Consider the following 24,619-nt stretch of genomic DNA (forward strand, 5'->3'; position numbering starts at 1 on the left):
ACTGGGGAGGAAGAGCTAAGAGTCTGCTCTGACCATCCCCACCTCTGTTCCCTAGTTCTTTTGTTCCGGCCGATCTGTGATGAGCTGAAGCCATCCCCAAGGATCTGCTGACTCCCTGCCTAGTCCCCCAGGAAACCAGGCGGGGTATCTCAGGCCTGGCTACAAGGAACACTACAGCCACAAGGGTCACAGGCCTGGGAGTGGCTTTCCGGACTCGAGCACCTATTTATGTGTCTGCAGCTCTCCAAGGTGGGGCTGGAGTGGACAGGAAGAAGAGGACAGGAGGAGCTCTCCAGGGTCACTGGCCACAAGGCTGCTCCAGTCCTAGATGGCCCACTGACCAGCCTGCCCTGGGGGAGGGGTAGGAGGCAGCGTAGATGTGGGATGGCCTCCTGGCCCCTTTCAGGACCTGGCTGGTGAGTGTGGTTATGGAGTTTGCCAGCCCCTGTGGGGTGGGGTCAGCTGAAGGGAACAGAGCTTTCTTTCTTAAGTGCAATAAACTCTATCAGGGAGCTGGGCACGCAGCAGTGGAGTTCGGGGACCCTGCGCCCTGGCAGGCACTACAACAGTGGGCAGTGGGTAGGTGGATGGGTGTGGGTGAGGGTGGACTAGGCTGGGCCACTCCTGTTGGTGCAGCTGTCACACCTTTTCTAATAAACGGGAGCTGGGTTCACCATCTGCCTCTGCTTCGTGCTGGGCTCAGCTGCCCAGTGGGCAAATAACAGGGTGGGTGGTCACAGAGTCTGCTGGCTTGGTACCAGTGTCCCCAGAGGAAACCCAGAAGGCTGGACAAACCTCCCCACTTCCTCTTATCCATCCACAAAGCAGCACATTAAGGCTGCTCATTCTCTCCCCAACTTGCAGCCAACCTGGAGGTTCCCGAGGTGTCAGGTGAAGGTGTTTCTGTGGCTGAGATAGCAGGTCCAGCCTGTCCTTTCTTGGCTCCATCTGTTGCGGGAGGGGGTACACACAGGACCTGTGAACAGCCTGCTCTGTCGCTAGCACTTGCCTGGCTTGTGGACCATCTTTAGGAGAGCTTTTCCCCTGCAGAACACCAGAGAACTGCCGGGTCTGTGACACAGGCTTGTCAGCCCTGCCACCAAAGATTCTGAGAAGGGAGGTTGTAAGTTCAGGCCACCCTGGGCGACCTAGAAAGTGAAGAGTGTTTTAACTTAGTGGAATACTGTTTTCTTATTTTTATATACATACATCCATATAACTTATTATTTACAAATTTTTACTCCTGATTTAATTTTCCTGCTTCTCTATACTTCTTTAAATTTTATTCTCTATTTCTGAACGCTCATTACTCACGTATCCACCTGTGGTGCAATTTTTCTCATGGGTTCCTCATGGTTTTCTCCATATGTCTGGTCACTTCGTGGTTTTGGGTGTTCACCAATCAGCCACATGTTAGGCGCCACTGTCATGGTCAGGGACCAGCCTGAACCATAAATTATTTCTCTGAGCAGCAGGAAATCGTGGGAATAAAGACACACTCATACAGCTTTATCGGGAGGGAGTTTTCAGGGATCCCTCATGAAATCTTGAGTTTACATCCTGAAAAATCACCCACATTTATTCTCCAAACAGCTTTTATACCAAAATATAAACTGAGGGGGAAATTCATTAGCATTCTGTTTCCTAGGTAGCCAGGAGACTGACTCTGCTCACATCCACACCTTTCTATGCCCATTTTGTCACATCTTCCTATCTATGTCTGCTCTGTCACAGACTAAATTAACACCTCTTTCCCAGGCGACTTCCCAAATTACAAAGAAGGAGCCGAGCAACATTAGTATATCCTGACCCTTTGTTTAGAATGACGCCAGTTTGTCTCCAAAGGCTAGGTGACCACCTTCTGTGTGGCAGGCCTGAACTGTGGCCTGGAATTCTGGTTGCCATACCATGTAGAAATAGAGGTCTGTGTAATATGGCCCTACAGTGAGCCCTGGCCTAGACTCCATCAGTGAGGGGCCAGGTGGGCCTCAGCAACAGGGTACTTATTTGCTTGGATGTGGCCTTGGTTCAGTCTTGGGCACGACCAGAAGTGAAAAGTAGGGGAGCCATCTATAGGAAATGCCTGCCGCCTGCCTGTATGGGAATATGCCTGCAGCCTCATGGTGTCCTAAACCTGGGAGTCATTCTTGATTCAGCAGCACTAAAATTGCCAGGTGTGGTAGCTCACTAGGTGGCACTAGGGAGTCAGAGGCAGGCGGATCTCTGAATTTGAGGTCAGCCTGATCTGCAGGGTGCATTCCAGGACAGCCAGGGCTTCACAGCAAAACCCTGTTCCGAAAAATTAAAACCAAACAAAAAACGTAGGAGTCCTCTGTACCCCACAATTGTATCTGTCAGAGACTTTTTAAAACTAACTTTTAGGCACATGGATGTGTGTACAAATTAGTGTTTGAATATGGTGCATGCCTGCCGTGGCACACTCACAGAGATCAGAGAGGGCCCCGGGTAGATTCTACTGCGTTTGATTTGAGTCAGGATCTCTTTCAGCAGGCTAGCTGGCCCGGGAACTGGAGATTCTTCTGTCTGCTCCAATCTCCTCATAGGAATCTTGGGATTACAGGCGGCCACATTACACTGTCTGGCTTTTGCATGGATGTTGGAATTTGAACTTGGGTCTTAAGGCTTGTACAACAAGCTTTTTTTTTTTTTTTTAATTCACTGAGCTATCTCCCCAGCACAGAAGCCTTTTTTTTTGAAACACTAAAGGCTTGTATTTCTGTCACCAGCTGCTGCAGACAACCTCACGACTCCTTAAGGCACTCCGGACACTTGTTTGGGAAGCCACAGAAGACACGAGTACAGCCACCCTGCTACTGGCCCCTTCTGGGCTAAGCTGGGCAGGAGCTGAGGCATTCTGGGTTCTGGGGAAAGCCTGCCTGGTGGGGTCTTAAGAGTATAGTCCCACACCTCAGGGGCTGTGGTCAGTGTATTAAGTCTCAGTAGCTCTGGCCCTGTACACACCCTCCATGGGTCTGGGAGGACTCCTCCTTTCTCCAGCTATGTCTCTGCTTGTACCAGCTCAACATGGCATGAGAAATCGGTCCTTCCCAACTGCTGCAGAGACGATGTCCACCTCAGAGAGGTGCTGAGGTCCAAAGTCCCAGGAGCTCATTTCCGACATGATCATGTGAAAAGGAGTCCCTTAGGATGGGCCCCAACTAGCATGAAAGGGTACTTATGAAAGGGAATTGGGGGCCGGGGTGTGGCTCAGTGGTACAGTACCCACCAAACACGCCAGTTCCACCCTCAGCACCTGCTTGTCCATCTGTAGTCTCCAGTACTCGAGAGGCTGACGCGAGGCTTATTGGAGCCCAGGAACTCCAGGCCAGGCTGGGAAGTACAGCAAGAGCCTCTGGCTCTTACCAAAGAAAAGGAAAGAATGTGGATACAGCCATAGGGCTGACCATGTGACAGCTGGGTTGGAGTGACAAACAACAGCTGGGAAAGTTCTCTCTTGTTCTCAGAATCTCCATATGCAGGAGACAGTGTCAGCTCTGGAGAGTTGGTTTCCAGGACCATGGCATTGCAGGCTGGAGGTGATCATCTGGCCACATAATTCTTCCCTCTGAAAGCAGCCATTTGTCCCTCTTGGTTTTGGTTGTGTTTTGTTGTGAGACAGGGTTTCTCTGTGTAGCCATGGCTGTCCTGGAACTCCCTCTGTAGACTGGTTTGCCTGCCTTTACTGCCAGAGTGTTGGGATTAAAGGTATGCAGTGCCATGCCCACCTGGTTTGATTGTTCTGAAGCTGTACCCATCTTAGTGACCCTGACACCCTGACACAGGATATGTTCCTTGCTAGACTTCCTGGAACTCAGCTTGGGGGCAGCTGCTCTCCACCATAAGTGTCAGGGACACCACCCCTGCAAGCTGGCAGTCAACCCCAAGGGCTACAAACATCGCTGGTTCTGGGACAGACTGAGGCTCTCGTCTACTCAGCCCATTGCAGTAGCAGAGATACTCTTAGAATGCTCTTAGAATTCTGACTGGTGACAGCCAGCTCCTTGGCCTGTGTGAGATCACACCGAAGCCCTGTGGTGTACGGGGACTAAATCCTGACAGTCTGTTTGGGTTTAGCAGACACACAGTCAGTCTTCAAGATAGAGTAAGCAGAATGGAGTGAGGCATCCAAGAGTGGAGACTGGAGGATTGCAAGCTTAAGCTCATCTCTGCTACAGGTCAGTCTGGGCTGCGTAAGAAAACAACCCGGTTGTGGCACTTGGCAAACGCTTCAGCTTTCTGTGGTCTCGGTCCTCCAGCTCCAGTTAGGGTGGTCTTGACTGATCCTGGCATACCCCTGTTCCAGCCTCAACCTTGTGAAGAAGCAAGTACAGCCTGGCAGATGGGAAGGGAGACATCTGACCCCCACAGCCTGTGCATCAGTGGGACCTGGTGGAGTCTGGAGGCCCTGTCAGTACAGTGACTTCCTGTACTTCTGTGTGAGAGCAGTGACCACAGGGATCAAAAGAGCATAGGATTCCCTGGAGCTGAAGTAACAGGTGGAAGTGGTTGGTACCTCTGTTGACTGAGATTTCTGTTCTGCCCAGTCCTGCAGTCATTCAGTTCCAAAGAAGCACACAGAGACCTACATTAATTATAAACTTGTTAGCCTATTAACTCAGGCTTCTTATTAACTAATTCTTACATCTTAAATTAGCCCATTATTCTTGTCTATGTTAGCCACGTGGCTTGGTACCTTTTATCAGTGAGGCATTCTCATTTGTGACAACAGCGGACTGACTCTTACCTCGTCCTACAATTCTTCTGTTCTAGTTGCCCCACCTATACTTCCTGCCTGGCTACTGGCAATCAGCGTTTTATTAAAACAATACAATATAAACAAGAGGGTACAAGACCATTGTCCCATATTAGACCTCCTGACATACATAGGTTCTGGAAACCAAAGATTGGTCTCCTGCAAGAGCAGCAATCTTGCCAACCCCCACTCTGTGGTTGGTAAAGGTCTAATTCTGCTTGTCAGACTTGACAGCAAATGCCTTTATTGGCTGACTGATTGCAGAGCCATTTTCTAAAACATATATTTTTAGTTAATTTATTTTTTAGAGAGGGTCTCACTATGCAGCCCTGGCTGATTTGGACCTCTCAAAGATTTGCCTGCCTTTGCTTCTGGAGTTCTGGGAGGAGGAAAGGTGTGTGCCGCCATGTCCAGCACTGTGAAACTCCAAACATGAGCTTAGCCACAACAAGGCTGAAAGACACATTTCCTAATGGTTTACAGGGACCCTCTGACCTGTGTTCACTAAGCCAGTAATTGTGAGAGACCAAGGAAGTCAGGGGTGGACTGGCTTAGCCCGAGACCTAAGGGATGTGAAGCCAATACCAACAACCAATGAACCACATAGCCTGAGAGTGGGAGAGAGTTCTTGGTTTCTGGGTGAGGGGTACTGTCCTCTTAGTCCTCCGGGTCCTGGCTCAAAAGTCACTGATTTGGTCAGGAGTGTAAATCAGCAGTAAGCCCCTGCCTAGAGCCCCCAGTGAGGGGCTGGGGTGTGACTCAGTGGTAGAGAGCTTGTCTATCAGGCAGGAGATTGTCATAAATCCTCAGCACCACAAAACAAAGTCATCCTTTTGACCATAGGTGTCTGTGTAATTCAGGGCTGAGTTCTCTCCACACTGTAGTGGATGAGGGACCCCAGCCTGAGCGTAGCATATTTGACCACTGGGGACTCTCCAACAGGAGTGACACTCATCCCTGGTCTCTGATCATGCTAGCAGGGAAGGGCCCAAGCCAGCCACAGTCTGTCCCATCTGGCTTTGCTCTCTGACTCTATATTCCCCTCATGTCTCAATCTCTGTTCCTCAACTTCCCTGCTGGTGACGTGGCTTCACAGTCAGTAACCAGCCCCAGCCAGTGGCCCCGGAGTGACTTGTAAAACAGGCATATCCTTAATAGTTCCTCTTGGACAGTTACCTGCCTATCTGGGGAAGGCAGTCCACACCCCATATGGCTGAGGCCTATTTAACCAACATGCTGAGGGGTGGAGCCACCTGGTGAAGTCACAGGCACCGCCCTGGGAAATGTCAGTTCCTGCTCTGCCCACAGAGGGCAGGCTAGGGTGTGGGGAACAAAGGCCTGGGATCCCCTGAGGCCTGGGTGCTTCCCTTTGCCTGAGTCAACTTGGCGTCTCCCCTTCATCTCCCCTGCCCCCGCAGCCTCACCCACCACCCCCGCAAGCCTCCTACCACCTGGGATGCCAACATCAGTTGCTAGGATGCAGTTCAGAGGCCCGGCTCCCTGAGCAGGAAGTAGGTTGGGGCAGGTGGCATCCTCACCTAGCCAGAAATCCATGACATGAAGGCCAGCCCTGGCTTTCCACAGTTTCCTTTATTGCTTTTTTGACTCCTGTGTTCCTCACTGGCCCCTCTGTTGGCTCAGACACTGGTGCGCTGACAGCCTACTCCAGGAAGCTACTACCTGCCGCCCTTTGGCTTCCAAAGTCACCAGGGTGTATGCCATCCCAAACCCCTTTGGTCTTGAGCCCAGCCCTGTCTTCACACCCTCATCAGGGCAGGCGGAATGTTGCTGCCACCTGTGGCTGCTGGTGTTCTCCGTTTCAAACGCAAGCGACCTCTACACCCCTGAAATTAAAGGACTTTTAGGCCATCGGCCTTGGCTTGCCGGTCCGGTCCCCAGGGTGATGTGCCTCTCTACTGTGTCCTGATCCATGGGCCACCTGGGATGTCCCTGCCTTGTTATTGGCTCGGTGACTGGCCTGGGGATCATCCCGGGATGGGGACTTGGGTGGGCTGGGTGGTTTGAGCGCGCTGACCGCCCTGATGAGGCCCATGCGGCGGCGGATGGAATGGTCCAGGTTGACCGTGCAGCGCAGCAAACTCTGTGCCTCGGCCACAGTGAATGGGAAATCAGTGCCCAGAAAGCGCTCAAAAAGCTCGGGGTCGCCATCCAGGTCCAGCACATTCTGTAAGGCCTTGGTCATGGTGTGCAGCTCGCGACTGTTGTCGCAGAAGACGTCCCAGAGACGTGCGCGGCCCTCGGGCGCGCCCCCCGCCTGCTGCCGGTCCTCCAGGCATTGCAGCACCCAGCTGAGGCGACAAGGCCACTGGTTGGCGAGCACCACCCAAGCCACAGCGTGGCGCGGGGTGGGTCCCACGCGGTCCGGCTGCTGGTGCTGTTGCTGCTGTAAGAGGCGCACGGTGATGGGCACAGTGTTGACGATGCGCCGCATGGACACCACGTTGTCGGGTACATACTCGTACAAGCAGTCGTGCTCGTCGTGCAGGCAGCAGAGCGCCTCCTGGATGCGCCGCGCAGCCTCCGCGTCCACGCGGCCCTGCGTGCGCTCCCCATCCGCCTGCGTCTCCACCGCCAGCAGCTGAGTTCCCTCGCCGGCGCCCGAGCCTTGGCTCTGTGGCTGCAGCTTGCGTGTCAACTCCCGGAACAGCAGATCGTCGCGGCTGCGCACCGCGTCGTGCAGGAATTGCAGCTTGGTGCGACGGCCCATGACCGGCACGGAGAAAGGCAGCGTGACTGTGCGATTGAGGAACAGGTAGCCGTTGTCTGCGGTGCCCTTCATGTTGCCCGCGCTCTCCAGGCACGCGGCTAGGATGCTGGGGTCCACCACCAGGATGAAGATGAAGGGTGCGTGGCTGTCGGACAGCAGCGTGTTGATGGCGTTCAGCACTCCCACCACGCGCTCCGGGTAGCACGTGTCCAGCCCGGTGACCTCCAGGACCACGCGCAGCCGGCGTCGCTGGTAGATCTCCAGGAAGCACAGGAAGTCGGTGAGCAGCTCCACCTCCTTCTTCACCTCGCACATGAAGCCCAGCTGGCTGCCGAACTTCTCACGCGACACCAGACGTTCAATCTTCTTGCGCTGGCTCACGAACAGGTGCTTGCCCACGGAGTACACTGCCATGAGCAGCCCCGAGCCCGACAGCGTGGTGGCTGCGCCTCCCAGAGCCTTAAGCACGCCACGACCCGAGTGGCCTGGCGCATGGCCCCCCAGCGACAGGTACAGCAGCCCCACGCCCAGGCACAGCGCGGCCAGCAGCGCCAGCAGTGCCAAGCACACGCGGCGTCGGCAGTGCCACTCGCGTTGGCAGAGGCCGTCGCGTGGGCCACCTGGCTTGTTGCCCAGCACCGAGTACACGCTGAAGGGCAGCGCGCCATAGTGGTGGCGGATGCCCTCGCACAACGTGGTCACCAGCCCCGCCCACAGCTTGTCGGTGCCGGCGTACTGCCAGGCGCTAAAGCGGATGAACAGGAAGCGCACGTTCCTGCGCCTCAGGTGCAGCTCGGTGATCACCGGCTGCAGAAACACCAGGAACCACAACAGCTGCGGGACGCCCCAGCCGCGCACGCGCCGCGGTCGCCACTGCACGCGCTGCAGCTCCTCGCTCTCGCGCTGCGCGGCCTCCTGCTGCATCAGCGCTGAGGGAGGGGAGGGAAGGTGTTAGCGGAGATGGCAGGGAGGGACTAGGCCCAAGGGCACATAGGTGGAGATGGGAGGCTTGAAGAGAGACTGGGAGGTCGAAGACAAAAGTAGGGACCTCCCTGGAGAGAGGATGGGACAGAGGTGGAAAGAACTGGGACCAGGCAAGAGGGTGAGGCAGTCTGGAAGTCCCATCCATCCATTCCCCATACTCAGGGGGAATGGATGGATAGGTGGACAAATGAATGAAATGCCCAGGTACAAGGAGATGAATGGATGGATAAATGAATGAATGAAACAAGATGAATGAATGGATTATGAATGAATGAAATGTGGGAACCCACTCTTGGTGTTACTGAGGACAGATGGGTGTGTCTCTCAGAGAGGGCAGAGCCATCCCTCAATCCAAGCACCAAGGAGGCGCTGGCAGCATCTGAACAATGGGTGTTGAGTCCTCTGGGACAGGATGTGAGACCGGTGATGAGTGAGCGGGACCGTCGCCCTGCCCACGACCTAGCCCAGGGCTGGAACTCAGAGCACCCTTTTCTGTGTCCTCATCTCCTATCTCACTGCACGCTTAGAGCAATGCGGGATAAGCAGGAGCTGAACTCCAGCCATGATGGAGCGTGGCAAAGGCTGTGTCCAACAGCTGGCTAACTTTCTGCTGGCATCTTCGGCGTACATCTGTGTGCTTGGGGTCTTGGGGACCTCTCAACCCCCACCAGAGTGAAGGGCTTGCATCAAAAGCAGGGATGTGGCTTACAGTCTTAGTGAAAAACCCAGGCTCTCTCCTTAGGGTACTAGGGAGCAAGGAATGTTCTTGAGCAGGGGTGGGGAAGGGCCAGAGTAAATTTCAAGAAGGTTCTTCAGAGTAGATTTGGTGGGGATGGAGGTGACAGGGAGAGGATGGGCATTGGCGAACAGGAAAGGGACCAGAGACCGTGTGTCCTGCCCTACCCCCGCAGACACTCACTCATGATCTTGTCCAGCATCATGTGAAGACGGCAGCCAAAGGGAGCATAGAAACCTACGGTCACAGGGACAGGCACGTGACACAAGGTTTTAGCCAGACAGCTGCAGTAGACATCATCCTCCGTCAGGATGTCTAGAGGTGGGAGAGGGAAACTGAGTCAATGAGGCTGGTTAGGTGCCACCCTCCCTCATCCCATGTGCCCTCCATGCCTCCAGCCAGCCCTGCTCTGCCACCAGCATCCTCCTCCCTGAATCCCCAAGGTGACTCAGGTCCCGCCCCTCCATGGAAGGGCATCTATGCCCCTTCTAGGCTCTGCCCCAGCCCTGACCCAGAGATTTGGAGAATCTGGACTTCTTGGCTCTAGATCAGTAGGCCTGCTCAGCCCTTTGCATACCCGTGGTTCTCCTAGGAAGATCCCATAGACCTTTCTTAGGGCACAAGGCCCGCAGAGGCTATAGTACTCTCTCATACCCCCCAAAAGCGTCACACACTTCCTAATTCCTCACAGGGACTTAGGAACTGAGCAAGGCCTGTGAGCCATTTGTCCATTCTGTGACAAAGACCCTAGGGAGTAAGGAGGGGAAGGAGGCTGACCCAGTCGTGGGTCAATGCCCCTGAGTCAAATGACAATTTAGAACACAAGTTCCTCATTCCAGAAGGCCCTGTGCACAAGAACCACAATGTCCCCTCTGCAGGGGGCACCCTGTACCCCTGAACATTACTTCTTAGACCTAGAATTAGGGTGTCCAAAAGGTAGGGCCCAATCGTGGAAGCTGATGCAGTGGGCTGCCAGGTGTGGCTGTGCCTGGTAGCAGAGCCAGGAAGAACTTAGGAGAAGGTGAGCTGAGGTGACAGTGGCCTGGGTGGACCTCATCCCCAACCATACCTAATCGATGGGTGGCCTCACCTTACTAAGCCTCCTTTTCCTGAGCATGAAATGGACTTCCCGGCCCCGGGCGCCATGGCAAGGTTGTACATGCCCAACCTTGCCATGAGTGCCCACTCATTCCTGTTGCTCTGCTTTCGGTCCTGAAACAGCTGTGGGTCCCCACCTTTGCTATCGCCACCCCAAACCTGGGTCATGAGCCAGCCCCTCCCTCCTCCTGATGGACTCTGTAGCTGCCTCCTCCCAGTGTCCCCTTCTCTGAGAGACACCCCAAGCCTTTGACTGTCCCTGGAGCAGGCCACCTCAGTGCCTAATATGACCCTGCCCTAACGATGGCCCCATTCCAAGCCAGGTTCCCCTTTCCTGCCTGTCTTATTTGTCCTCAACATGACTGTCACCTAGTGATCCTGTAACTCCTTACTGAGCTTCTTCCTGTGACCCACTGCACCAGGTGACCGTGTCCCCCATCCCTGAGTGCTCTCCCCTCCTCCATGCACTCCCCACATCTTCCTTAACCTTCACTCTCAACCTGTGCCCCCCCAACACCACAGCTGGCCAAAATGCTGTCCCAGGTCCTCATCACCTCCTGCCGCACGGCCTCTCTGGCCTTGTGAGCTGTGGAGGGAGGGCTAAGAAAAGAGAAAGCAGAGGCAGGGCACCAGCCGAGGGACAGGGCAGAGGCACAGGCCTGACCCAGAAATCAGGGTCCCCAACAGTTGAGGAAGAGACCAAGGGGTTGGGATAAACCCTCTCCTGACAGTGTGTGTAGAGTGAGGACAGGCCCAAGGCACCACCAGCCAGGGAGCGGAAGCGAGGCAGATGGGGATGTAGCCCCAAAAGGAAGGCCTGGGCTGAGCACCGGCGCCATAGGAGGTGAAGGAGCCACAGGTTGGGGGTGCAGGCAGAGGCCGCGCCTCGGTGGGCTCGCTGGGCTCCAGGAGGGCACCGGCTGCAGAGGGCAGGGCTGGGCTGCTGCTGGCCATGGCTGATACTGCTGTGGGTGATGAGGTGGCAGGCTGGGGGGCGCTGGCTGGTCCTATGCGGGCAGCGGCGATTGCAGGTGACCCCTTCTGGGTCCTGCAAACTGGATAGTGCCGCTGCCGCAGCGGGCTGGGAGGAAGGGGTGGGGGTTGTCGCTGCTGCTGCTGCCGCTGCTGTTTCTGCAGAATGAGGGGCTGGGGACACCTGCGACAGCCACTGCCACCCCGGTGGCTGCGGTAGGCCTGCTGCCAGTGAGCCTTGGGGGGCAGCTGACAGGGCCTGTGGGCGTGAGTGGCCACTGGGTCCTGGTACCACTGACGACAGCATCCTGGAAGGAAGGAAGTGGAGGTGACTGGGACTGGGTCCCAGTCCCCCTGAGGACACTGGTTTGAACCAGGTTGTGCTATTTGGTAAGGCTGGACTGGAGCATCCATGGGAGCCCCAGAGGCCCCAGGAGTGAGAGGGGCAAGAAGAACCCAGATGAGGTTAGACACAGGACACACAGGGTCCGTGCTTCCCAGGGAGGACAGAGAGAGGACACTACCAGACATTCGTGCATCTTGGCACCCCAAATTCTGAGACTAACTTCCTGCATCCCTAGGGGGTGAGGATGGCTGAGGATCTACTTGGAAGTGGCATGGAGAGGGACAGGCCAGGGCTGAGAAGGCAGGTGGGCCCTGAGCTGTCAGACCCCGGCAGTCTGTGACAGCTCCCTTCCTGTTCCTCTTGGTCCTTGTGGGAGCCTGAGCCACTCCCTCAGACACACTCAACGGGGGGCCTCCCCTCCTCCCACCGTATGATTCCTCTGGAAATTGTCCCCCACCTCCTGGAGACTTTCAGAAGGGAGTTCCCTGCTCCCCCTCCCCCCACAGTGAACACTCCAGTCTTTGGGTTCTACAAGAGCCAAGCATGGCCGTGAATGACTCGAGTGTCAGATTCACGGGAGGCTGGGGTAGGAGCAGTGCTTGAGCCGAGGAGGTCAAGGCTAGCCTGGGCTGTAGAGCGAGACCCTGTCTCAGCTCTTTTCAGTAAGGCCACTCTCACTTTGTAGCCCAGGCTAGCTTGGAACTTGCAACAATCCTCCTGCCTCAGCCTGGGAAATGCCGGGACTCCAGGCATGTGCCACAACAATTGGCTCTTGTGGCTTCTCCCTGGAGCCTGTCTCTGTGGGTGCACATAAATTCAGCACCCACCCACCCCACCCACCTCTCTTGCCGCAGCTCCACCCCCTCAAAACTGAACTCTTACCTTTTTGGTGCCCCGAGTCAGGATCCAAAAAGTATTGCTCACTGGGCATCCGGCCACTTTTGGTGAAGTGGACATTGCAGTTCTTCTGCATGGCGGGCCGTGACGTCAGTGGCCCAGTCCTAGATGGAAGGGTCAGTGATCAGCTTGGTGGGGCCTCTGGCCTAGTCTAAGATGACTTCTTGTGACCTTGGACAGGCAAGAGGCACAGTTCAGGTTTGGGGGAGGGGGGTTTCCCTGGGTCACTGGAGTAGGCACTGAAGAGAGAAGCTGGAATGGCCCCATGAAGGAAAGCCAATAGCCAGATGATGAGGGGTTACTGTGGGGCCAGTATAGAACTTGAGGCGCGGGGTGGGGGGCGCTATAGGAGGCTGATGCAGCCTGATCTGGGGAGCCACCAAGCAGCGCCAGAAAATCTCTAAAATCTAAGAGACCCTACTGCCCGGCAGGGTAGCACACATCTTTAATCCCAGCACTCAGGAAACAGAGGCAGGGAATCTCTGAGTTTGAGGTCAGGAAGAACTACATAGCGAGACCTCTCACAAAACAAAAGCAAGCGTAAGTAAATAAATGTGGGAACTAAACACGGGGATGGAGAGAAGGGACGTCTGTGGCAAAGTGAAACTGGTTCCTTCTGAGGAGACTCAGGCAGTGGTGTGGGGGCGCGCAGCGTGTTAAGAGGTTCAGAGGAGTCGAGATGAGCTGGGGAAGATACTGTCTGACCCAGGGCAATGGGAACCTGGGTAATTAGGGTTGGGGATCAGACCAACGGTTCAGCCCACCACCTCATGCTCCCCTATCCCAGTCAGGGCTCCCAGTACCTACCTGGTGGTGGCCCCGCGGGCCCCAGCTCCCTGCTGTGGCCGCACGCAGGCCTGGCTGGAGCCCAGTGGCGCCCGCTCGGCCGGTTCTCCAGCGTGTGTCCCCGCCCTTTGGGCAGGCGCCTGGTCTGCTGCTCTCTAGTACTGGGTACCTTGGACTGGATGAACCCAGGAAGGGGTGGAGAGTCCCCAGCAATCCTCCCACCAGGTTTCTGCGCACCTCTGCTGGGAGGGAGGAGGCCGAAAGAATTCCACCAGTCTGTGGCACAGCTGTGTGTCCGTGGGCCAGTGACTTCATCTCTCTGGGCCTCGGCTTCCTCATTGATGAATAGGCCAGATTGGCACCTGTTTCTTGGGGTTGTCAAAGGGATGAGTCCATACAACCTGGGGCTGGCGCTTAGGGCCAGCACCAGTTGACCCATTTACCAGGCTCGGCTCTGGATGCCTCGCATAGAAACCTGGCAACAGCACACATAGGGAGCAGCTCCTGAACCTGGTCACTCGGTAGCCCCCTTTATCATCACAGCCCACAGAAGTCATGCTCACTTCACAGATGAGAAACCTGAGGCCCAGAGACCCAAAACCTCTTTCTTGCACCGGACCACACAGAGTGGGGAGCTGAAAGGAAGTGCTGACTTCCAGGGTTCTGCCCTGTACTTGGTCGGACCAGGATGATGCTGGGAAAAGGGCCCTCCATACTGTGGCATTCTTTCTCTGCATCAGTGGGGGCCTGGGTGGCCATACTGCCTCCTGCTGTCGAGGCCAGGCTACTTTCTTCCCACTGTAAAGTTTCCCTTCTTTGGGGAATGTCCCCTGGCCCATCTGAGGAGGGGAACCGTGGAGTGCCAGTCCTGTCCACTAGGCTGTGTAGCAAAGAAAGGGCAGAAATTTAAGGCTGCTGGATCTAGAGAGGGGACTAGGGTGGGGCTGACCAGGCAGGGTGTCAGCTATGCAACCTGTGGTACTAAGAGTTTAGTTGTAGGAAATTGGAGGGACTGGCCAGGGAACACAGGGGACATCTGGATCTCTCTAGAGGTGGATGCCACAACCACAGGGACCCAGTTGAGCCTGGTGACACTCATCAGTCATCGCTTGGAAGGCTGAGGCAGGAGGACCACCTATGAGTTCAAGGTCAACTTGAGTTACATAGCTAGACCTTGTCTTGTTATCTTATTATATGACAGTTTTGTTTGCTTTTATGTGTAGGTACCTGGTGCCCACAGTAGTCAGAACAGGACATTTCGCATCCTATGGAAGTGGAGTTATAGATGGTTGTAAGCCACTGTGTGGGTGCTGGGAATCAAATCCCGGGCCCTCCGCAAAAGCAACAAGCACTTTTAGCCTCTGAACCATCTGTCCTGTCCAGCCCAGAGACCTTGTCTGGGGGTTGGGGATTGGAGCGATTGAAAGCTCAGTAATTAATGCATACTGCTCTTGCAGCGGACTGGATTCGGCAGACAAACACATAATTAATGCATACTGCTCTTGCAGCGGACTAGATTCGGCAGACATACACATAATTAAAAACTAATAAAGAACCATTGGCCCTTGTTCCTTCCCCTGAAGGTCTCAGCCCCACCGCAGGTTGCAGTCCCTGGGCCTGGGTATCTACCCACTCAGCAGTGAGCAGCAGAGCCCAGGCTCAAATCCAGGTGCAGCCTCAGATGCTACAAATACAACCAGAAGAAGGTGGCAGGGTGCAGCTGCGTGTACCGTGTCCTGCTGGGCCAAGGGCAGCCCCAGACTTGTTCATTGGCAGAGCTTGTGAGCTGGGCCTGGTGTTCAGGGTGGGGGTGGGAGCAGAGGGACTTGTGACAGCCACTGCATGGGTCTGTTTTCGTGGAAAGAACCTTTATTGAACACTTGTCATGTGGGTGATGCCCCAGTGTCCCTCCATCTCCTTCCATTCCCTGGTCTGAAGCATATGATGAGTTCAGAGCCTGTGAGCTCCAGCTTCAAGACCACCTGCAGAGGTGACCGCTGAGACAGGGCCACAGTGCCACCATCTCCTGAGGCTGGGGTCCTCAGGACTTCTGGATCACCACCTGGAACTTACCTGGAAGGGAAGGGCCACTTTTAACTGGGGCTGAGACAGGAAGCCTGTCAGCAGGCTGGCTGCTCACCTGCACCAGCAGCCTGGGGAGCCCTGGAGTAAGTGGGTTATAAGGGACTGCCCCTACCCAACTGGCCCAAATCCCAGACCAAGAGGGAGCCCAGGGACAGGTAAGTGACTGAACATGTAGGAGGTAGGAGGGCTGGCCCGAGCTCCTGACATGTCTGCTCATTCATCCCAGGTCCCTACAATGGTGAGGAGGGGGTGGCAGTGCCCACTGGGAGGAGTGGGGCTCAAGCCCAGCAGTGTCCTATGGGTTAAGATAACAGCAGATGGGTGGTAGGTTTCCACCCTTCAAAGTCATCAGGGAACCTGGCCAGACTGCCTAAGATGCCCCACTACTACCCTGTTTCCTTAGAGGCACCCCAGGGTCGCAGGCTGGGTACATGGATATGTTCATGTTAGCTGTCTCTGGGCCTCAAATTCCCTGTCAGATGTGGTTTGGTACTCTGGTTCCCCTTCCCAACACTGAGGGACCAGGGATGGGGAAGCCCCAAAGCCTACACTTGAGGGCTCCCGAGTGACTTACAGGCAGGCAGGGCAGCCACAGAGGCGGTGACTAGGCTCTGGAAGCCCAGCGTATGGAGGGCACCACACAGGAGGCCGCAGGTGAAGGCCAGGAACTAGGATGGGGGATACAGACCACTGTGGGAGAGGACACCAGGCCCTGGGGCCCAGAGGTGTAGCAGGGGGTGGGCAGATGGGCATTTGCTGTATTCCCCAGTACCTTGGGAGCTTCCTCGAGATACTGTGACCCCGAGCCCATGGTAATAAGGAGGGGGAAGCTGTTGTCCTGAAGCACGTAGGTCCCCTGGCGACAGAAAACAGCCTGGTGAGGCTGGGCACTGACAGAAGGGAGAGGAGACCCAAGGAACGGACCCAAGAACCCCAGCACCCAATCCTTCAGCGCTTCTGGGGACCTGGGCACCCAGGAGCACATGGGCCACCCTGCTGGACACGTGGCTTCTTAGGAAGCAGTCGCTATCTGGCAGGAGTGCTGGAAGCTGAAGCCCTGGCCCATGAAACAGTGGCAGGGAATGGGCACAGTGTGGGCGTCCAATGGGGACTACCACAAGCCTGGGACAAGAATCATCATGTTGAGGCCACTAGCTAGCTCACTCCTGACAGGCAGGTTGAAGTTACAGAAATAGCCCTGCACCCAACTGCAGCCCTGGCTTCCCTTTGGGGCTCCAAGGAGAAGGTGTAGATGATTATGGAGAATCTATGGTTCTTGCTTCCCAAGTCCCCAGTGAGCCCACTGGGAGGTTTCCTTGTGGGGTTTCCACTGCCCCCAAATTGGAGGCCAGGTGCTGGCGCTGAACCAGGCCTGCTCACACACCCACCTGGTGGTTGGTTCGGAGTCCATCCATGTGCTTTTGGAACATGGCTGCCCACAGATCTTTGCATAGGAACTTGAGGGCATCCAGCTCCTCTCTAAAGGCCAGTGTCTCCCGGGGCAGCCTGGAGGAGGATGTCAAATGAAGCCAGGACATCTGGGCCCACGAAATGTTCCCCACCTAGGTCTTCCAGCTGAAACCCCAATATCAGGTCTGCCCACCCTCCCAGGCAGTAGAGGAAGGCAGGTGGAGCTGGCTCTCACCTCTCACCCAGAGCCTGGCCCACGCGGAAGCCCAGGCCCTCCAGGACCGACAGGCTCTTCTTCTTTCCCTAGAAGGTCAAGAAAGGGAGGTTCAGGAAGACACGGTACCAGTTTCTTCCCAAGCTTTCTCTCCCCTCGGCCGGGAAAGCTCAGCTTCCAGAGCCTTCTACCTGATTCCCGAAAGCTGTCCTGGTCTTCCATCCAGGTAGAGTCTCTGAACCCAGCCCTCATCTGTCCTCAGCCCCATGTTGTCCCTGAGGTTGGGGCCTAGCTGCCAAGTTCACCTAGGTTGTCAGTTGCTGGCACAAATACCCTACCACAAAAGGGAGGGGTCGGGCTGAGCAGGCATGCTGTTCCAGGTGCTCATGGGAGCGCTACTTGCATTCAACCTTGGGGAGCTAAGGCAGACTGCACTTCATGGCTGCCCTAGGCCCTCTGCAGACCAGTCATCCGGGCTACTTGGAAGGCTGAGGCAAGAAGGTCACATGGTGCCTGAGTTAGTGTATTCAGGGTCAGTGTGGGCAACTTGGGGCCAACCCCGTATGAGAAAAAAATTCAAGGCACCTGTGGTGAGGTACCCCTATAGTCCCAAAACTTGGGGAACAGAGGTGGGAGGACCAGAAGCATGAGGGTTATTCTCAACCACAGTGAGCTGAAACCAGCCTGGGCTACATGAGGCCCTGTCTCACACAGTGACAGGAAAAGGTTGGAGGTATGGCTCAGCAATAAGGTATGCCTGAGACCTTGTATTCGATGGCACCTCAACACGCCACAATCAAGGGGCTAGCTCAGTGCAGGGGGCTTGGGTGAAGGCACCTACATTTCAAATCAAGGTGTTAGCCAGGCATGGCAGTACAATCTGTGACCCTAGCACTTAGGCTGAGGTAGAAGAATCACAAACTCGAGGTCAGCTGTGGCTACATACTGAGAGACTCTATCTCAAACGCTACCCCCCTGGGCGTGATAGTATACACCTTTAATCCCAGAACTCCAGAGACAGAGGCAGGTGGATCTTTGTGAATTCAGGGCCAGCCGGGTCCACATAGTGAGTTCCAGGACAGCCAGAGCTACATAATAGATCTTATCTCAAAACACCAAGATATAAAGAATAAAAACAAAATGAAACTTCAAAGCAAGCCAACAAAGCAGCTCAATGGGTAAAAGTGCCAGCCAAGCCCAAAGACCCAAGTTACATCCTGGGGTCTCACATGGAAGGAGAGAACTGACCACCTAGAGTTGTCCAGGTGTGGTGGTATACACCTTTAGTCCCAGCATAGCCAGGCAGAGGCAGGAGGATCTCTGAGTTCAAGGCCAGCCTGGTCTACAGAGTGAGTTCCAGGATGGCTAGGGCTACACAGAGAAACCCTGTCTTGAAAAAACAAAACAACAAAAAACAAAAACAAACCGAAACCAAATAGACTACAGGAAACCAAACAGACGACAGGACAGGTGACACATGCTGATCGTTTCACTGTAGGAACAGCTCTGAGACGGGGATGAGATGTGATGTGACAAATCGTGTTGGCTGCAAGGTCCTTGTGACTTAGGATATGGATGGAGAGACTTATAATACAGTTTGGTCATGCAGTCCAAACAAATTTAGGAAGTTAACAGATGCCCTTTACCTGCTCAAACACAGAACAAAAACCATCTTTAGCTGACTTGTGATATGTTACCTTTAAAAGTTTGTGTGTTTCTGAGTTGGACAGTGGTGGTGGTGCACACCTTTAATCCCAATATTTGGGAGGCAGAGGCAGCCTGAATTCAAGGTCACCCTGGTCTACAAGAGCTAGTTCAGGACAGCTAGAGCAGTTATACAGAGAAACCCTGTCTCAAAAGACCAAAAAACAAACAAACAAAGAAATGAAGTTTGTGTGTTTCCAGAACAAAAGACAAGACAAGTAGCCCAGGTGACCCAGCCTCTCAGAACACCTCTGTTGCAGTTTCCTCAAAACTCTACATCCAGAACAGCTTCAGAGTTGCTTGCTGAGATGGTCCAGCCCCACAAACTATTCAGCCAAACTTCAGAAAAGCCTGCACCTTTCCATCACCCCAAGACTGGACAACAGCTAGCTCTCCCAGGACTTGACCATTATCCCAATTTTCTCAGGGTCCTCTAAAGATGCAGTCACCCCAGACAACAGGAAACAGTCTAGAGAACATGACGTTCACATTCCCAAGAAGTGGGGTGGGTGGGCTTTGGTTATTTGGTGGGTTATGGATGTTCGTCATTGTTTAGGGGATTGGTTACAGGGGGATGGTAAGGAAAAAAGCTGAACAAAGGAGATTAGATTCAGGGATCCAGATCTGAAAAGAAAATGGAGGGATATAGAAATGATAGGATAAGAGAGTAGATTATTGAACTGAATCTGCTTTCTTTTCTTTTTTTTTTTTCCTTTTAAAGATTTATTTATTATGTATACAGTGTTTTGTCTGTCTGCTTGCTGGCCAGAAGAGGGCACCAGATCTCATTACAGATGGCTGTGAGCCACCATGTTGTTGCTGGGAATTGAACTCAGGACCTCTGGAAGAGCAGTCAGCGCTCTTAACCGCTGAGCCATCTCTCCAGCCCCCTCCTTTTGGTTTTTTTTAAAGACAAAAACGGTCCCAATTGTTCTAGAACTCACTCTGTAGAACAGGCTGGCCTTGAACTCACAGAGATCCGCCTGCCTCTGCCTTCTAAGTGCTGGGATTACAGGCCTGCGCCACCACCACCCAGCTGAATCTACTTTCAAACTAAAAAACCAACTACTAGTCTCAAATATTTTACATTGTTATGGATTTTTGTACACTGATACAAATTTAAGGTTATTATTGTTATACTATATATGTTTCTATTCCTTAAGATATTTTTGCATACTGATACAAATTTTAGGTCATTTTTGTTATACTGTTTATATGCTCCAACTTTTGTTTAAGATGTTTTTGTATATTGATATTTAAGGTTATTTTTGTTATATGTATTTATGCTGCTACTCTTGTTTAGCGTATTGTATCTATGCAGCGCATTAAAAAATGCAATGTAAAGTTCTAGTCTGTTATTATAATGTTATTATAATGCCAGGCAATGGTGGCACACGCCTTTTAATCCCAGCACTTGGGAGGCAGAGGCAGGTGGATCTGTGAGTTCAAGGCCAGCCTGATCTACAAAATGAGTTTCAGCACAGTCAGGGCAAGAGAAACCCTGTCTCAAAAAAGCAAAAAACAAATAATGAAAACAGCAACAAAAAGCTATTACTCTAAGCCATTTAGGATAATTAAGAAACATAGGTTAGTAGTTAATCATATGTAACAATCAAACTTGTAGTTATATTAGGTATGTTTTTTTTTTAAAAGATTTATTTATTTATTATGTATACAACATTCTGCCTCCATGTATGCCTGCATGCCAGAAGAGGGCACCAGATCTCATTACAGATGGTTGTGAGCCACCATGTGGTTGCTGGGAATTGAACTCAGGACCTCTGGAAGAGCAGTGAGTGCTCTTAACCTCTGAGCCATCTCTCCAGCCCAGGTATGTTTTTTTTAAAAATATTTTTTAATGATTTATCTAACTTTATTTTTATGTGCATTGGTGTGAAGGTGTCAGATCACATGGAACTGCATTTTCAAACAGTTGTGAGCTGCCATGTGGGTGCTGGGAATTGAACCCAGGTCCTGTGGAAGAACAGTCAGTGCTCTTAACCGCTGAGCCATCTCTCCAGCCCCAGGTATGTTTTCAGGATCACATAGAGATATATTTTAGATAGACAGTCTTCAAACAGTTCAAAGACCTACAAAATATGGCATTTAAAATCTTTTAATGACATAAGGCTTTTCATGACAATGAGACACATCTACTCCTGATAACACCAACTTACTTCAAAAAAAGGATGATGGGCATTGAAGAACCTCCATATGGAGTTTGATTTTATTTGTGGGAAAGTTAGTCACTGGGCAAGAAACTGCCCTTGCCTCAACTGTTGTCAGCATGTTGTCCAAACTGGACAAGCAGAATACAAAAGACAGCAGCTGCCAAACTTTGCCAAGACAGTGTAGGATAGTCCTTCAAAAAATTCCTGCTTCACAGAAGTCTGTCAGATAGTCTAGGCCTGTAGGCCGAAGATGAATACCCCAATGTTCCAGAGGAACTTTGAGGGACTGTCTAGGCAGCCAGATGTCTCTGTCATTTCTATAGTTTTGAAAATTGCTTGCTCTGTACTTCCTGTTTACTTGGTAAACATATCCTTTTAGATATATCCTTTAGAAGGTAATATATCCTTCTCAGGTCTCTAATGGGTATTGAAGACTGGATTAGAAATGCAGAAAAAAAAACTTGGGGCTGGAGAGATGGCTCAGGGATTAAAAGCATTGCCTGCTCTTCCAAAGGTCTTTAGTTCAATTCCCAGCAACCACATGGTGGCTCACAATCATCTATAATGAGGTCTGGTGCCCTCTTCTGGCTTGTTGGCATACACACAGAAAGAATATTGTATACATAATAAATAAGTATTTAAAAAAAAACGAAAAAAACTTACATGAGGTATAAAGTGTTTAAGGTTGAGAGACATATAAGTTTAAAGTGTTTATCTAAAAAATGTTTTGAGATCTAAAAATAGTTTTAGGATGGAAAGTTCTGATAGAAAATGTTTAGGTATAAACTTAATTAATCAAGGTAAGATAAATAGTAGAGTATTTTCTCCAAATATGCCAGATACAAATGGACTGAATTACTTTGTGAATGTAATTCTTACCTGATAATTGTTCTTATTGTGTATAATTTTACAATTTTATGTTAGAGTTAAAACCTTTCCTTTTTATTTAGACAAAAAGGGGAAATGGTATGGGATATGTGTACACTGTGTGATGATGTACTGCTGTGACAGGTTTAATAAAGAGCTGAACAGCCAATAGCTAGAATATAGACTATATATAGGAGGTATAGGCAGGATTTCCAGGCAGAGACAGGAAATAGGAGATAACTGAGGTACAGAGGAGACATGAAGGGAAGGAAGGAAGCAGCACAGGCTGTACAACATAGCATAGCTTAATAGAAACGGGTTAATTTAAGTGGTAAGAGCTGGTTAAAAACAAGCCTAAGCTAAGGCCAGGCTTTCATAATTAGCAAGTCTCCATGCCATATTTGTGAGCGGAGTTGACAGCCCAAAGAAAACTCTGACTACAGCGAGACAACAGAAAGCAGGGGAAGGCCAGGGAGGTGTGCAGAGAAGTCACCACCACAGCAGCACCTCCAAAGAGTCTTTGTCTCTTATTCTCCTGGGAGAGATAAAGCAGGGTCTCTACTGCCCTATAAACAGACCAGAGCCCAGCCAGTCAGTGTGTTTTTAGAGCTGTTCCCGCTGGCTACATGATCATGGGTAGAAGGAACAGGGGGGGTAATACACAGAGAGGATGCTGGGAGAAATGTCACCAGTAGTGGGACAAATGACAAACATTACAAAGCAAAGAACAGCTAGGTCAGGCAGATTCCCTATCCACAGACAAATTCTGGAGCTGAGGGATTGTTTTTGGCTGTCCCCAGAGCCTGTGCAGCTTCCAAAACATGGCCCTTCTTCCAAAGTCCCAATCCTGAAAATGAAAGCAAGTCTGCCTCAGGTGCTGTTCTAGGACCTGAATATGACCTGAATATTTAACATCCACACATAAACTGCAAAAGTCTTTCTGATGAAATGGAGTGTTGGCAATAACCCACATACTCTTCCACAGACCTTGTTTTATTTTGTTGTGCTGTGGATAAAACCTAGACTCTCACTGGGGGATTCTAGACAGGGGCTCTACCACTGAGCCACACCCCAGCCCCTCACTGGGGGATTCTAGGTAGGGGCTCTACCACTGAGCCACACCCCAGCCCCTCACTGGGGGATTCTAGGCAGGGGCTCTACCACTGAGCCACACCCCAGCCCCTCACTGGGGGGATTCTAGGCAGGGGCTCTACCACTGAGCCACACCCCAGCCCCTCACTGGGGGATTCTAGGCAGGGGCTCTACCACTGAGTCATACCCTCAGCTCCTCACTGGAGGATTCTAGGCAGAGGCTCTACCACTGAACCCAGCCTTCTTATAGACTGCAAATCTCTTCTATATTATTGTAATACTAAATGATTATAATGCTAATACAATGTCACTGCTATCGAGTTAAATCATACTGTTTAGGGAATTAGAAAAAAATTCAAACAATCATTACAGACATAATTAAGAAAAACCTGTGCCTCAAATCCTACTACTTGGGAAGTGTAGGGAAGAGGATCAAGTGTTTGAGACTAGAATAGATTCCAGGTGCAGCCCCCTGGGAGGCAGAGGCCGGCTGTATCACACTGGGAGCACAACGAGCAAACCAGACACAGAAGGGCCTGCGTTTGATCCAGAGGTGCTTTTCCCAAGTCAGAGAAGGAAGAGAGTTGTTTGGAGTCTGCACACCTATAATCCCAGCACTTTCCAGCCAGAGTGACTTCATCAGAAGCCAGCCTGGACTAGACAGTGAAAACCTGCCTCACGACCACATGCTCAGGAGATTGCGTGGGGGGTGGGAGGGCATCGGGAAAGAAAAGAGAGAAAATAATAATGAGGGGGCAGAACAGTCTCTACAGTAGGCCTTGAGCCATGACAGCTGCTATGTAGCTTAAAGTCAGGGAAGTTTCTGAGCCCTGATGCTCAGGCCTCACCCCCACCAACTGTATTATCCCAGCAGTGGAACCCCAGCGGCAGTAGTAGGAGCTTCTAGAAGAGGGCCGGGCAAACCCACATTTCTGCGGACTCACGTAAAGCTATTTGTAAACCTTTTATTTGAGAGTCAATGTGACACAGAGCCATCTCTTCATGGCCCAGATGGAAGGGTCAGGCTGACCTGCCTGATGGGGTGGAAGACCCAGGAAAATAGGAGTGTAACGCTCAAAGGACAGCTTAAAGGAACACGTAAGTGGTAGGAACTATTATGGGTTACAATACTTCAGTGACCCCAGCAACACCCTGCACATCACCGGGTGGGGTCTTTACTCACTACTGGGGCCAATTCCTACTAAAAGACCCACTGTGTGCTGGGGCATAATGCGATCTGTACAGACTTTACCCGGCTTACCCGGGGCACACAGGCAGTGGGGAAAGATGAGACGGGGTACGGCTAAGGTGCATTTTCTAAGGAGGAAACGGAAGAACAGGGAGATTAAGATGTTGAGTTGAACACTGGGTGGTGAGGCGAGTCCTCATCCGCCCCTAGTAATAGCCAATTACCCTAAATACCAACGGCTCACCAGGACCAGGCCCCTTGCCCCGAGTCATCTCACGCCACCTCAGCAATGACAGGCCAGGAGGGCTTGATTGCACCCCACTTCTCCACCAAGAAGTCACCCCCGAGGCCACGGCGTGCCGCTCACCCCCGAGCCAGGGTCTGGGTCCCGGGCCCACAGCTCCGCCACCATCTCGGTGTGCAGAAACTCGAACAGCACCGCGTCCGCCATGCACCACCTCGCGCCTCACGCTCCCAGACAACGCTTCCGGCTCCCATAGGGCAGCTCAGAAGATAGAGCCGACCTGATTGGTGTTCTGATATAGCCACGCCTCCTCCGCAGGCGC

The 24,619-nt window shown here is 52.5% G+C and overlaps 3 protein-coding genes across 5 annotated transcripts in view; 1 reads left to right on the top strand and 2 right to left on the bottom strand.

Moving 5' to 3' along the window:
* Positions 1-673, top strand: part of Ppp1r37 (protein phosphatase 1 regulatory subunit 37) — a 36,685-nt gene extending 36,012 nt beyond the window's left edge. For both annotated transcript variants that reach the window (XM_048433332.3, XM_085693507.1), the window contains exon 13: positions 56-673. The gene's annotated coding sequence lies outside the window, so the exon portion shown is untranslated. The remainder of the gene's footprint in view (positions 1-55) is intronic.
* Positions 674-6,345: 5,672 nt separating this feature from the next.
* On the bottom strand, positions 6,346-14,118 carry Nkpd1 (NTPase KAP family P-loop domain containing 1). Of its 2 annotated transcripts, XM_048433334.3 has the most exons (5): positions 13,343-14,118; positions 12,521-12,639; positions 11,151-11,600; positions 9,406-9,537; positions 6,346-8,431 (listed from the first exon to the last, which is right to left on the bottom strand). In XM_048433334.3, exons 2-5 carry the CDS (start codon positions 12,609-12,611, stop codon positions 6,636-6,638), a joined length of 2,469 nt encoding a protein of 822 aa, XP_048289291.2. In that variant the 5' UTR covers positions 12,612-12,639; positions 13,343-14,118; the 3' UTR covers positions 6,346-6,635. The 2 variants fall into 2 exon arrangements, with proteins under 2 accessions (XP_048289291.2, XP_085549626.1); XM_085693500.2 differs by lacking the exon at positions 11,151-11,600 and having other exon boundaries at positions 13,343-14,092.
* Positions 14,119-15,168: 1,050 nt separating this feature from the next.
* Positions 15,169-24,574, bottom strand: Trappc6a (trafficking protein particle complex subunit 6A). The gene is made up of 6 exons (XM_048433338.2): positions 24,421-24,574; positions 17,052-17,119; positions 16,795-16,912; positions 16,179-16,262; positions 15,981-16,074; positions 15,169-15,394 (listed from the first exon to the last, which is right to left on the bottom strand). The coding sequence occupies exons 1-6, from the start codon at positions 24,502-24,504 to the stop codon at positions 15,363-15,365; spliced, it is 480 nt and encodes a 159-aa protein (XP_048289295.1). The 5' UTR covers positions 24,505-24,574; the 3' UTR covers positions 15,169-15,362.
* Positions 24,575-24,619: the final 45 nt, after the last annotated feature.

This window comes from Myodes glareolus, chromosome 1 (genome assembly GCF_982192425.1).
Source record: "Myodes glareolus chromosome 1, mMyoGla1.1, whole genome shotgun sequence".
NCBI classification, from domain to species: domain Eukaryota; kingdom Metazoa; phylum Chordata; class Mammalia; order Rodentia; family Cricetidae; genus Myodes; species Myodes glareolus.

What these genes read in the sequence shown, in the direction of transcription:
- Nkpd1 (XM_048433334.3), bottom strand. Translation starts at nt 12,611, where the DNA reads ATGCAGAAGAACTGCAATGTCCACTTCACCAAAAGTGGCCGGATGCCC. An exon ending in CTTCACCTCCTATGGCGCCG is followed by an intron (nt 9,538 to 11,150) that starts GTGCTCAGCCCA and finishes TCCCACCTCTAG; the next exon opens with ACATCCTGACGGAGGATGAT. An exon ending in GATGCTGGACAAGATCATGA is followed by an intron (nt 8,432 to 9,405) that starts GTGAGTGTCTGC and finishes CCCCTCCCTCAG; the next exon opens with CGCTGATGCAGCAGGAGGCC.
- Trappc6a (XM_048433338.2), bottom strand. Translation starts at nt 24,504, where the DNA reads ATGGCGGACGCGGTGCTGTTCGAGTTTCTGCACACCGAGATGGTGGCG. An exon ending in GGCCAGGCTCTGGGTGAGAG is followed by an intron (nt 16,913 to 17,051) that starts GTGAGAGCCAGC and finishes ATCCTCCTCCAG; the next exon opens with GCTGCCCCGGGAGACACTGG. An exon ending in GACTCCGAACCAACCACCAG is followed by an intron (nt 16,263 to 16,794) that starts GTGGGTGTGTGA and finishes TTCTGTCGCCAG; the next exon opens with GGGACCTACGTGCTTCAGGA.